At 43.9% G+C, this 13480-nt stretch overlaps 1 protein-coding gene across 1 annotated transcript in view; it reads right to left on the bottom strand.

Moving 5' to 3' along the window:
- LOC143766523 (uncharacterized) overlaps positions 1-13005 on the bottom strand; it is a 46337-nt gene extending 33332 nt beyond the window's left edge. Inside the window, exons 1-5 of the mRNA XM_077254278.1 lie at positions 12796-13005; positions 12487-12666; positions 12281-12404; positions 12100-12197; positions 11813-11903 (exon numbers count right to left, since the gene is read on the bottom strand). Of these exons, the coding sequence (XP_077110393.1) occupies positions 11813-11903; positions 12100-12197; positions 12281-12404; positions 12487-12666; positions 12796-12867 (565 nt within the window). The 5' untranslated portion in view covers positions 12868-13005. The remainder of the gene's footprint in view (positions 1-11812; positions 11904-12099; positions 12198-12280; positions 12405-12486; positions 12667-12795) is intronic.
- Between the last annotated feature and the right edge of the window lie 475 nt (positions 13006-13480).

Here is a 13480-nt window from a genome sequence, read left to right as displayed (position 1 = left end):
TATATCAAGGGAAACAGAGTGAGATGGAAAAATTTCTGAAACATAAATCAGTGTCAGCTAGGTCTACGCCTAAAAAACTTCACTCAACTGCTGCTGCAAAAGACCATGTTGAGGAATCTGAATCTAGCGATGAAGCTTCGGGCTGCGATATTACCCAATCGGACTCAGGGAAACTATCCAGATCATTTTTCAAAAAATTACTAGCTCAAGCTATAAAGCCATTGGTCACTGAGATATCTGGTATGAGAACAGACTTATTACATATAGGTAATAGAGTGGAATCATTGGAATCATCCCAAGCCTCTCTCATTAGCTACTCTAACACTATGAGAGATCATTTGGACTTCCACAGAGTGCAGCTTAACAACTCTTTTCTTGCCTTAGAAGATCAGGAAAACCGGAGTCGCAGGAAAAACATAAGAATAAAAGGTCTGCCCGAAAGTCTATCTGCAGAAATACTAGAAAAATACACGAAGGAGATCTTTGCCCTTCTAATCCCACAAGAAAAATGCGACCAAATCGTAATAGAAAGAGTCCACAGGTCACTCAGACCCAAACCAAAGTCTTCAGAACCCCAGAGGGATGTGATCTGCGGCTTATTGAGCTACTTAGACACCAATACCATTCTGTCTGCCTCCAGAGATGCTAAAAACCTTTCCTACGAAGGAACTTCTATCCAACTATATCAGGACATAGCACCATCGACCCTTGCAAAAAGAAGAGTCCTAAGACCCCTCCTAGAGGTATTACGCTCACGAAAAATCCTTTATAAATGGCTGTTCCCATTTGGATTATCAATACATGGAGAGGTCAAACAAGTAACTGTAAAGAGCCCCGAGGACTTATCCAAAGGTGTGGGACACCTATGATATCACACCTATTGACATCCCTTCATGGCTACCTTTAGACATGGATCTTCACACGCCTCCCCCTATCAATACCTATGTTGGATGACAGGGAGACTGGTCTTCAGTAAAGAGACACACGTCCCCCAAGCAAGGAAGATCTGGAGTGAAGAAAAAATTACCTCCCTGAGCTTTTTTTTTTTTCATTATTTCTAGCTGTATTTCATTTGATATGTCTTAAACCATTTGGATTTAGCGCATTGGCCATTTGCTTACGTGTTATTGGTCTACTTTAACTGTAATATAAGCTAAAATGTACCACTCGTGTATTTGTAATGTGATCTCTCGTCTGCTATGGGAGGAATGTTCGACCCCCTACCTCTGCTGCAGACGGGTATTCTATTTCTGTTATATATAAGTTGTTTTATTTTGGTAGTTTTCAGGGTTTCTGTTACCCCTGGTAGATTGTTGGCATGGAGCACGCATACGACCCCATCATTACTCCCTCTATTAAAATATGGGTGATAATACTGACTCAGCCACTATAGTAGTGGCCTCATACAACATAAAGGGCTTAGGCTCCTCGTGCAAGAGGAGTCAGGTAATGAACCTTTTACACTCAAAACAGTCTAATATAGTTTTCCTACAAGAAACACATTTTAGAAAGGGAAGAGTCCCAGATATGTCCAGATCTCGTTACCCGACCTGGTACCATAGTACAGGCGGTTCGGCGTCCAGAGGAGTGAGCATTGCTATAAAAAAAAAAATGTACCTTTTGTACTGGATGATTGTCTATCAGATTCAGAAGGCAGATACCTTATAATAAAGGGCCTTTTAGCTAACACTAAAGTTACCCTGTGTAATCTATATGCACCAAACAGGAATCAAATTGGGTGGCTATGTAAAACGATAAATACCCTTAAACTATTCACTGAGGGTCTTTTGATATTAGGTGGGGACTTTAATGTGCCACTCAACCCATTCCTAGACACGGGCAGGTCAGCCCTCTCCCAAAGGGCATTGAGAAAACTTCACCTTTCCTTGCAAAAGCTAAATTTGCTAGATCCCTGGAGAACGCTCTACCCTACAGGCAGAGATTACACTTTCTACTCCCACCCCTGCAATAGCTACCACAGAATTGATTATCTACTGACACAAACAGCTAATCTTCCACTAGTTAAAACTGCAACAATAGACATCATCTCTCTTTCGGACCACGCCCCCATTTTTCTTGAAATAAGCATATTAACTCTGCCGCGGTCAGCCAAGTCATGGTCACTAAAGGAGACTTTATTAGACTCAGACTTTCACATATCAAAACTGTCAGACACTCTTGATTTCTTTTTTCAAAATAATCTAAATTCAGGCCCACCCTTACCTATGGTGTGGGAATCACATAAAGCAGTTGTGAGGGGGGAATTCATAGCTTTGGGCTCCCATCTTAAAAAAGAAAGGGCGAAACAGACTGTGTCTACATTGCATCAAATTAATTCCCTTGAGCGATTGCACAAGAGATCTCAAGTAAATAAGATACAAACAGAACTGACTGAACTTAGGAACTCATTAAAAAATCTTTTAAATATTCAATCGGCCAAGACCTATATGAGAAGCAAACAGAGATTCTATCTCCACGGCAATAGAAGCAGTAAACTTATGTCATCACTGCTTAAGAAACAAAAAGATAAGACGTTCATCAGACAACGTAAAGCTTTGGACGGCTCTTCAATCTTTGAGACCGTGGAAATTGCCGAGGAGTTTAGATCCTTTTATGAAAAATTATACAACCTAAACATACCCGATAGCCTTCAAGACCCAACAACGGCTATAGATAAAATCAAAGAGTTCCTGATTCCACTAAAACTCCCTAAAATCACCTTAGAAGGCCATCCTCTGTTAATTGCTCCGGTTACCCCTAAAGAAATTCTAGACACTCTCTCCACCATCCCAAACGGAAAGGCCCCAGGCCCAGATGGCCTCCCCATTATAGATTATAAAAAGTTTATAAAACCACTACTACCCCACTTCGTGTCCCTATTCAATTCGTATTTAGAGGGCCAGCCCCCCCCCCCCCCTAGGCAATCCTTGGAGGCCTTCATCACAGTTCTCCCGAAGGAAGGTAAAGACCCCAACTTGTGCGCCAGCTACAGACCAATATCATTGCTTAATGCAGACACTAAACTGTGGGCTAAAATTCTGGCGGACAGAATGAGCAACTTTTTACCTAAATTAATCCATGATGATCAGGCGGGCTTTGTACGGGGTAGGGAAGGGAAGGACAATTCTACTAAGGTCATACAGTCTATAGTGTTTGCCAAGACCCAAAATGTTCCTTTGTTACACTTGTCAACAGATGCCGAGAAGGCATTCGACAGAGTGAGCTGGAGGTATATGGAACAGGTGATGATTAAGTTTGGCTTTCCTCCTCAATACATATCAGCAGTCCTCTCCCTCTACTCTCAACCGACAGCCAAAGTCAGGATTAACGGCACCCTGTCAAACAGCTTCGGTATTAACAACGGGACCAGGCAGGGATGCCCTCTGTCGCCATCTCTATTCATTTTAGTTATAGAAACTTTGATACAGAGCATCAGACAGGAACAGCGCATAAGGGAGTTGGCGGTGGGTCGGGGGTCACTTAAAACATTAGCTTTCGCAGACGATTTGCTCTTCCTTATTTCCAATCCGTCTCAGGCCTTCCCAGTCATTCTTCAGATTTTTCATCAATTTGGCCTCCTCTCTAACTTTAAAATTAACATAACAAAATCTGAAGCTTTAAATATTACCCTCCCACACTCTCAAATTTCCTTCATCTGCACTCAGATCCCCTTCTCATGGGCTACCAATTCTATAAAATATTTGGGAATATTAATCACTAGAGATCCTAACAATTTATTTCAAAGTAACTTCACTCTTCTAATTAAAAAGGTCGAAAATTTGATGCATAAATATAATTTACCCACACTATCCTGGATGGGACCCATCAATGTGTTCAAAGCTTATATAATGCCTGTCATATTATACACCATGAACATGGTCCCGATACAGTTACCCCAGACCTTTTTCGGATCATTAAAATCATTAATAGGCAAATTTATCTGGAAATCAAAACCGGCTAGATTGCCATACAGGCTCCTTTCCTTTCCTATCCTGTCTCCTCTGGGGGATTGGGGGTCCCAGACCCCCTTCTTTATTACAAAGCTATATGCAGCGCCCCAGAGTCCTGGTCGTTGCAGTACTGTGGCTCCGCCACTATGGGGAGCTATGGTGCGTCTGATGGCACTGAAGGAGTTCATCTGATCAGGTATCACAGACACCAATACATTTCACAGTCGGGCCTCCGGGGGGAGCTAAGGGTTCTATTCACTAGGCCACTCCCCACCATAGTGGGTAAACTGGGGGTCAGGCAGGAAGTTAGATCAGAAAGCTGACTGGGTTGGAACCAGGCAACACCTTGTGGCAGAGGGTGTTGTAGGGGAAGATACAGTAGGGTCTCTGTCAGGGGTGGGATCCTGACAGAGGCTTGGCAACTTGAACGAACGTAACGGGACCGTGCCTGCTCCGGGTAGCGGCGGTGCCCAAGGAAGGATTAGAAGAGAGATAGATTGTGCTGAGTGAGAAACGAGATCACGCAAAAGGAGAAATACCAGTAGGAGTCGTGCTGTAAGACCGAAGCAACATCCTACTGAGGCGCACTACCGGTGGCCGGAACGCCGAGGGAGTATCATAACATTCAGCTTCAAGCAATACTCCAAACAGCGGCAGGACAGTCGGTCTAAGGCGGGCTGTCTAACTTTAATCACCTATGCAGTCTTGGGGGGCAACTTGTGGAGCGGGGCGACTCTAGGGTCCCGGAAGAGCTCCGAGCCTACCCGTCAAACGGGTGCCGTCCCAACCAGAACAACAGGGAGGGACTGAGGATTAGCAGAACATCATCTAATCGAGTTGTGAGGGAACTTAAGAAACAGACACAACAGTTGTGGGGACTTTCTGTAAGCACAGCAGGGAAGGACCACAACACATAGCGCTAGAAGGAAGGCACCGATTTCCACCTGTGAAGAGAACTCTGGAGGTGCTATTGGACCGGCCGGACTTGCGCAGCCTGGTGAACCGTGTTCTGGACTGAGGACCCAGAGATCTTCAGTAAAGAGGTAAAGAGACTGCAACCTAGTGTCCTCGTTATTTACTGCACTGCACCACTACAGCCTCATCACCACCATCTACATAATACCTATCACTGTACGCCCCTCGGCAGGGTCACGGACCGGGCCTAGCCACCGTGACAACCCCAGAGCAGAGACTCAGAGGCCCGGTACCGGGTAGCCCCTACGGCGGTGGGGGCGCTACATATACATCTTAGCAGATGGTTAAAGGTGGGGCCTTGTTCTGAGGGCAGGGAGGGTGACAGTATTGACTTGGCCTTATTGGGCTCGGGAGGTTTGCCTTATCTCTGGACTAAAGCTAAACCACCAATTACTCTCGAAGAGATAACTTCAACTATATTGCGTATTAAAAGATTAATGTTTGGGGAACTCCCGGTGGACACTTTTCCCTCTACATTGTCACCGATATGCTCGCTATAATTTCTGGTGGACTTAGATTTTCAGGATCCATATAATATATGGTCTACCTTACCTAGAGAAACGTTGAATAGTTTTTATGGCAATAACATATTACAAGGAGGTGTTTGGCCACCAAATGCTTTAACTCAACCAAAAAATTTTCTTCAAAGACTCCACATTCGACACATACTCTTACAATTCAAACAAAAATTTCCAACTAAGTCCAATTGGTCCTGGTTGGACATCATGACCAAACTTCCACTCCCACGGCATAAAATTTTATCCCGCATTTATTCGCATCTCATCACCCCAAACGCACAATTTAAACCCTCGTTTATCTATTCCTGGGAACTGGAACTTAATACTACATTCACAGAGGACCAAATATCTAGAATATTGTCCAATGCCCGTGGTTTTCCAGGTGCATATTCCTACAGGAAAATTCCTATAAAATATTAACCAGGTGGCATCTGACTCCAGCAAAGCTCTTTCATCTGGGTCTTGCCGATAATGATACTTGTTGGAGATCCCTCAAACCCGGGGGTCACCATTCACATATATTCTGGGACTGCCCAAAATTAAGAAATTACTGGGAGGGTATTGGGTCAGTCCTCAAAAAATTACACCTGATGACTACAAATCTTAGAGCAATGGAAGTTCTCCTTTCATGGACGTCTAAAAACTTTTTGCCAAAAAAACATGGTCTCCTCCCGTTGATGCTAAGTGCTGCGAAACACCTAATTGTTATGCATTGGAAGGATGCAGCTCCCCCCACTATAGTGGAAAGGCACAATAAGATAAATCAAATTTCTCATCTTGAGGAGTTGTCCAGTTGGGAGAATTTCAGTCACAATTCTTATGTGTCAGTCTGGGCCCCTTGGAAAAAATATCTGGAAGACATTGTTTCTTGAGAGGAGCCCACTACTAGCTTAAGCCTCCCATTGCCTGAAACCCTCTATGCAAGACCATTTAGCTCCATTGCGCTTTTTTGAAAGATTACTCATGTTATTTCATAAGCTTAATCATTGAGTGCGTGAGCCTATGCCATTTGTTAGTTTGTTGTTACTGATTTACTGTTATGTACCCCCCCTCTTTTTCCTTACCCCTACCCATCGCCTTTCCCCTTCCCCTCATTCCCTTTTCATCCCAATTCAACCCTATATCTATAGTTGCCTGATTTGTGTGAAAAAAAAGGTGTTGTGTTTAATTTGTGTCTGCTAAATTTGAAAATAGAGAATTTGGAAAAAAAAAAAAAAGTGTTGGCTAAAATACCATTTTTGTGGTAAAAATGTTTTTTTTTATTATTATTATTTTGACAGCTCAATATTATAAAATTCTGTGAAGCCCCTGGAGTTTCAAGGTGCTCACCAGACATGTAGATAAATTCCTTTAGGGGTCTAGTTTCCAAAATGGGGTCACTTGTTGGGGGTTTCCACTGTTTAGGCACATCAGGGGTTCTCCAAACACAACATGACTTCCGCTATTGATTCCAGCCAATTTTGCATTCCAAAAGTCAAATGGCGCTCCTTCCCTTCTGAGCCCTGCCGTGCGCTCAAACAGTGGTTTAGCCCCACATATGGGGTATCGGCGTACTCAGGAGAAATTGCACAACAAATTGTATGGAGCAATTTCACCTTTTACCCTTATGAAAATGCTAAACATGGAGCTAAAATATATTTATTTGGGAAAATATGATTTTTTTTTTTTATTTCCACAGCTCTACGCTATAAACTTCTGTGAAGCACCTGTGGTCTCAATGTGCTCAATACACTCTAGATAAGTTCCAAAATGGTGTCACTTGTGGTGGGTTTCCACTGTTTAGGCACATCAGGGGCTCTCCAAGCGCGTCATGGCAACTGCTAATTATTGCAGCATATTTTACATTCAAAAAGTCAAATGGCGCTCCTTTCCTTCTGCTCCCTGCCGTGTGCCTAAACAGTAGTATTCCCCCACATATGGGGTATCTGCGTGCTCAGGAGTAATTGCAAAACAAAATGTATAGTTCATTTTCTCCTGTTACCCTTGCGAAAGTAAAAAAAATTAGGTCTAAAGAAAATTTTTGTGAAAGAAAAGTAAATGCTTATTTTTTCCTTCCACATTCCATTCATACCTGCGAAGCACCTGAAGGGTTAATAAACTTTTTGAATGTGGTTTTGAGCACCTTAAGGGGTGTAGTTTTTAGAATGGTGTCACTTTTGGGTATTTTCTGTCATGTCCACCCCTCAAAGTGACTTCAAATGTGAGGTGGTTCCTAAAAAAATGGTTTTGTAAAATTTGTTGAAAAAATGAAAAATTACTGGTCAACTTTTAATCCTTATAGCGTCCTAACAAAAAAAATTTGGTTCCAAAATTGTGCTGATGTAATGTAGTGTGGGAAATGTTATTTATTAACTATTTTGTGCGATAGAACTCTCCGATTTAAGGGCATAAAAATTAAAAGTTTGAAAATACGTACGCTACTTACCTGGTAGCAGTGTTTTTTCAGGAGCCATGACAGCACAACGAGAGAGGGGATCCGCCCTTCAGGGACAGGAAACCTACAGACATAAAAGGGCGGTACCTCTCCCTCGCATCAGTTGGTTCCAGAGCACGAGAGGACCCCCTTGGTTAGTAACACAGAAAACAGCATATACTTTGATACAATTTATTAAGTTAGTGAATATATCTTTTTAGAAGAGGAAAATAACGAAAGCGTTTGAGCTGTCCGAAAAAGAATAGGGTAGGGAATATAAGGGTGCTGTCATGGCTCCTGAAAAAACACTGCTACCAGGTAAGTAGCGTACGTATTTATTCAGTTGCCATGACAGCACAACGAGAGACTTTCAGAGAAATAAGAAACATTAGGGAGGGATAACAGCCTCAAGAACCCTTCTCCCAAACGTGAGGTCAGAGGAGCTACCCAGATCTAGCCTATAGTGTCTCAGAAAGGTAGAAGGAGAAGACCATGTGGCCGCCTTACATATGTCTTCAATCGACACCTCGGATCTCTCCACCCAGGACGATGCTACAGCTCGAGTAGAGTGAGCCTTTATACCTTCTGGGATTTCAACGCCACCTGCTGTATAAGCGAGAGAAATCGCCTCCCTGATCCATCTGGCTAAAGTATTTTTGGATACTCTACAACCCTTTCTAACCCCTTGATAAGATATAAAAAGGGAATTATCTTTTTTCCAGGGATCTGTAACAGAAATGTATTTAAGGAGGCATCTTCTCACATCTAAGGAATGAAAATTACGTTCTTTATCATTAGTGGGATTGGAACAGAAAGACGGCAAAACCACCTCCTGTAACCTATGAAATTTTGTAGCTACTTTAGGAAGATAAAGGGGATCAGGTTTCATAATAACTCTATCTTCTCTAAACTGCATGTATGGTGGTTGTCTAGATAAGGCTTGTAGATCACTAACCCTTCTTGCAGATGTGAGAGCAACTAAGAGAGCTGTCTTAATCGACAGGATTTTAACTGAAATAGTATCAATAGGCTCAAATGGGGTTTGTGTTAAAGCTGAAAGAACCAGATTTAGATCCCATGGCACTATGTTTTGCTTAATAACAGGCCTGGATCTAGTAACCGCCTTGAAGAATCTAGAAATCCAGTAATTGCTGGCTAGGTTAGAATTGTACAGCGCTCCTAGAGCAGACACTTGGACTCTAAGAGTGCTAGTGGCTAAGCCTAATTCTAAACCCTTTTGTAGAAATTCTAGAATTTGATTTGAGTATTGGGCCTTGAGAGAGGAGATTCGGTAATTCTGGGAGAATCCATGGCTGAGTGACGGACATCTTCCTCAGCCAAGGAAACCATGACCTTCTGGGCCAGAACGGGGCTATCAAGATTACGCGGGCCCCGTCTTCCCGAATCTCCCTCAGAACTATCGGTATTAAGTTTAGAGGGGGAAAAGCATATGCGAGCCTGAAGCGCCATGGTATTAGGAGAGCGTCCACTGCATACGGGTTGTCTCTTGGATTTAGGGAGCAGAATTGGAGTAGTTTTTTGTTTTCTTGGCTGGCAAAAAGGTCTATCTCTGGACATCCCCATAAGTGTACGATCTGATTGAAGATGGTCGGGTTTAGGGACCAATCCCCGTCGGAGCTTGTTGCGGCTTAGATAGTCGGCCATGGTGTTGAGCTTTCCTTTTATATGAAGTGCCGTGAGGGAAAGTAGGTGTTTCTCGGCCACCTGGAAAATACGATCCGCGACCTCCATTAATGAACTGGACCGCGTTGACCCACATGCAGCCTTTAAATAACTCCCCCAACAGGTACCACCCCCGGATGGGGGTCAGCAGGGAGAGGATGTGGCGAGACCGGTACCTCCAATAGGGTCCGCTCTTTACCCCCGGGCTCCGCCCCCGCTGTCATCGCCGCAACCGCCGCCCCTCCCGGGATCCAGCCGGCCGAAACACCGGAGCATCGCCATCAGCCAGGAAGGACGCCACTGCGCATGTCCCGACGCGTCCTCAAGCCGCGCCGCCCAGCCGCGTCACTTCCGGTCGCGGCTGCAGCTAACACAGCGAGACGCGGTCGAAGACGCCAGCGGTCCCCAGGCCGACGCACACACCTCCCGGAAGGAGCGGATGGATCGCAGAGGCCCAGCAGACGCGGCTACCCAGGAGGAGCCCCCATACTTACCAGGTACGCGACTCGTAGACCACCAAAAGAAGTAAGCCCCTTGACCTGTAGGCTTCTTCCTCCTGCTGACACCGACACTGACAGTTCCCCTGCCGTGTGGTGCTACCGGCCTCCTGACCAAGCCGAGGTGGGGGACCCCCGCCACCTGAATCGGCCTGTCAGGAGTGGGATTTCTTCCTAGTCTTCAACCTTCTTCATAAGGCCTGCCTGAAGAGGTTCCGCTGTCAGGAACAGGAAACCAACTGATGCGAGGGAGAGGTACCGCCCTTTTATGTCTGGTTTCCTGTCCCTGAAGGGCGGATCCCCTTTCTCGTTGTGCTGTCATGGCGACTGAATAAATTGTGACATTTTCAAAATGTTTTGCCAAATTTCCTTTTTTCCACAAATAAACTCAAGTAATATCAAAGATATTTTACCACTAACATGAAGTACAATATGTCACGAGAAAACAGTGCAAGAATCCCTGGGATCCATGCAAGCGTTCCAGAGTTATAACCTCATAAAATGACAGTGGTCAGAATTGTAAAAATTGGCCAGGTCACGAAGGCAAAAACAGGCCCGGGCACGAAAGGGTTAACTGAAAACTACAAATAAAGATTAAACAACAACCACCACAAGATGGATTTCATCACCAGGTATCAATGTAATCAGTATAAGGGCGCTGACCTGACACTGTGTGTAGGTTACTGTGCACAATCCTACTGACAGGTTCACTTTAAATTTAGATCTTCTGCATTTGGAAGAGGAGATGGAGAGGTTTTTTTAAGACTATCAGGGAGTTACAGACTCACATAAGTCAGGCAGGACAATCCCACCACAATCAAACTATCATATAGAATGAACAGGTAAAAAAAGGCATAGAACAAAGTTACATTCCCAACAACAACATATGTACGAGGGGAGAAGTCTGACAGTAAACCAGAGTGGACCATTGGAGCTATTATGAGTCCTGAGCAGAAGATTGAGAAAGTATTAGCGCCCCCATTTCAGGAGAGATTGTGCAGTAATCTGAATTCCTTATGATCAAAAACAATGTAATTTATGACGTGGAGTGAATCCATGAAACCAGGGCTCGAGCCAACACATCTCCTGCAGGCGGGAATAAATGTATATTACAGCCATCAGCCACGCACAGCTTAGAGATATATCACGGCACAGGTGTGATGTGTTTATGCAGTTTATCACAATCCTCCTTGAAGTTAGTTTAAATACAAATTGAAAATTTAGAATAAAGGGAAACTCTGTTGTTATTGTACAGAAATTCACACTTGGCCTCACTGCACATTTAATGTTGTCGATCATAAAAGTGAAGTTTGGCCAGAAAGACTGGACCTGGTCTTGTAGGCACCATATGAGCACATTCAGCAGCACAGAAGGGAGAGAAGGTAGATTCATCCAATAAGATATCAGAGATCTAGGAAGCCAACAGCATCATTACAGTCCGCTTTCTCTTACAGACCCATCATAATACTTTTCAAGTGATTTTCTAACTTGTCATCACATTCAACGTACGCTGTCATTTGGCTTTGTAGTTTACAGATCTGGGCAGGTAACGGTCAGAATCTTCTAACCCCAGGGGGTAGGTGGATCCTCCAGGTTGTAAGATCTATAGAAAAGGGCTTTCAATGCCCAAAGTCATTTTGGTGGAGGAGAATGTTGTGGTCTAGAGGCAAAATGGTGATCATGGTAATACGGCCGGACTACACCACCGATAAAGCAGCCACAGCGGGTGACTGAGAAGAATCTGTGACTTCTCTGCATTTAGTGGTCACTACTCACCTGGGTAGTCATATGTGGGAACCTCCTCTTTACACCACTCATCACCCCTCACATATGTGTCTGTAGCATTAATATGGGTCAGATCTTCACCCTGAAACAAATATTGTAAAAGTCACAGACAGATGGAGAAGTCACATCTATGATCAGCTCTAATCCTGCCATCTCCACCGTTCTCATTACACAAGTAAAAAACATAATACTGGGGGATAAAACAAGACTAAGCACAAGACCTTCACAGCCATCTACACATCATAGGGGAGATCTCCTGACACCTTCTCTCCATCTACCTGATGATCCTGAGGAACATTGGGATCTTCTTGTTTACAGTCCTGTGGAAGAAGAGGATGGGGACATCTCTTTGGTGTTGTCCTCTTACTGGATAGATCTGGAGGAAACACATACAGGGTCTGAATTCATTCTTCACATACAGATAATTATAGGTCGTGTGTATTTAGTCCTGTCTATTACCTGGTGATGTGAGGGGCTGGGGAACCTCCATCATGACGTCATTGTACAGATCTTTGTGTCCTTCTAAATACTCCCACTCCTCCATGGAGAAATAGACGGCGACATCCTGACACCTTATAGGAACCTGACACACACAATGATACCGTCATCCCCCGAAACCTTCACAGTGTTACTGTATAATGTCCCAGCATTCCCAGCAGTGTCACCTCTCCAGTCAGCAGCTCAATCATCTTGTAGATGAGTTCTAGGATCTTCTGGTCATTGATGTCCTCATGTATCAGGGGGTGAGGTGGAGGCCCCGTGATTGGGCTCAGGGGTCTTCCCCATCCCTCAGACACAGGGTCCTGACAGCGGTCACTAGAGGTCTTCTTCACTACTGTGTAATCCTGGTTATGGAGAGACACATTAATAAATCTCACTACAGACATTTCCAGAGTCCTCACCTCTCCAGTTCTGTCCATCTGTTATTCCCACAGATAAGAATGATGTAATGTGACGTCATCAGAATCTCTCACCTCTCCAGTAAGCCGGAAGAGGATCTCTAGGGTGAGGTGTAATATCCTCTCTGCCATCTTGTCTCTGTCCATATCCAGCCTTGATGGGTAAATCAGGAAAATTCTCTTCTATAGAAGATCTTCACTGAGAGGATCTGATATTGTAGAGACCTGAATGAGAAGAAGATGAGCCGATGTAATATCATAAAATCCTGTGTAATAATACAATTACTGGAGATAATAAGGGAAACATATGAGGAGATTTATTATTTTACAGTGTTTAGTTTTCTTCTTTCCATCTACTAATAAAACCTATATATTTAGGCCACAGACAACAAGCAGTTTCTCCCTCGGAGTCGGCAGCTGAATACGTTCCTCATAGACTCATCTTCCATAACGCTAATTCTCGTCTCATTTACCGACCCTGGAATCGGCATTAGTAATACTGCAGGAGATATTCATTACACGTGACAGGAGAAATAACGACTTCATGGTGAGGACGACATCTTCTACTACGGCTCTGTAATGCATCAAGAATGGGGATAAGTGAAGATTTATTATCTATTGGTTTAGGTGGTAGAATATTGTGTGGGGGAATGGAGGAACTGTGGGAACATTACACTGTGTGGAGGCCCCGTACTATGAGAGTAATACATGTTTCCTTGGTTCCCGTCTTTCACAGTTGGGTCGTTTGTATCTATCAGCG

The sequence above is a fragment of the Ranitomeya variabilis genome, chromosome 4, assembly GCF_051348905.1.
Source record: "Ranitomeya variabilis isolate aRanVar5 chromosome 4, aRanVar5.hap1, whole genome shotgun sequence".
Classification (NCBI taxonomy): Eukaryota; Metazoa; Chordata; class Amphibia; order Anura; family Dendrobatidae; genus Ranitomeya; species Ranitomeya variabilis.
Note: the sequence above shows the minus strand (reverse complement) of the source record. Positions and strands in the feature narration are given on the sequence as shown.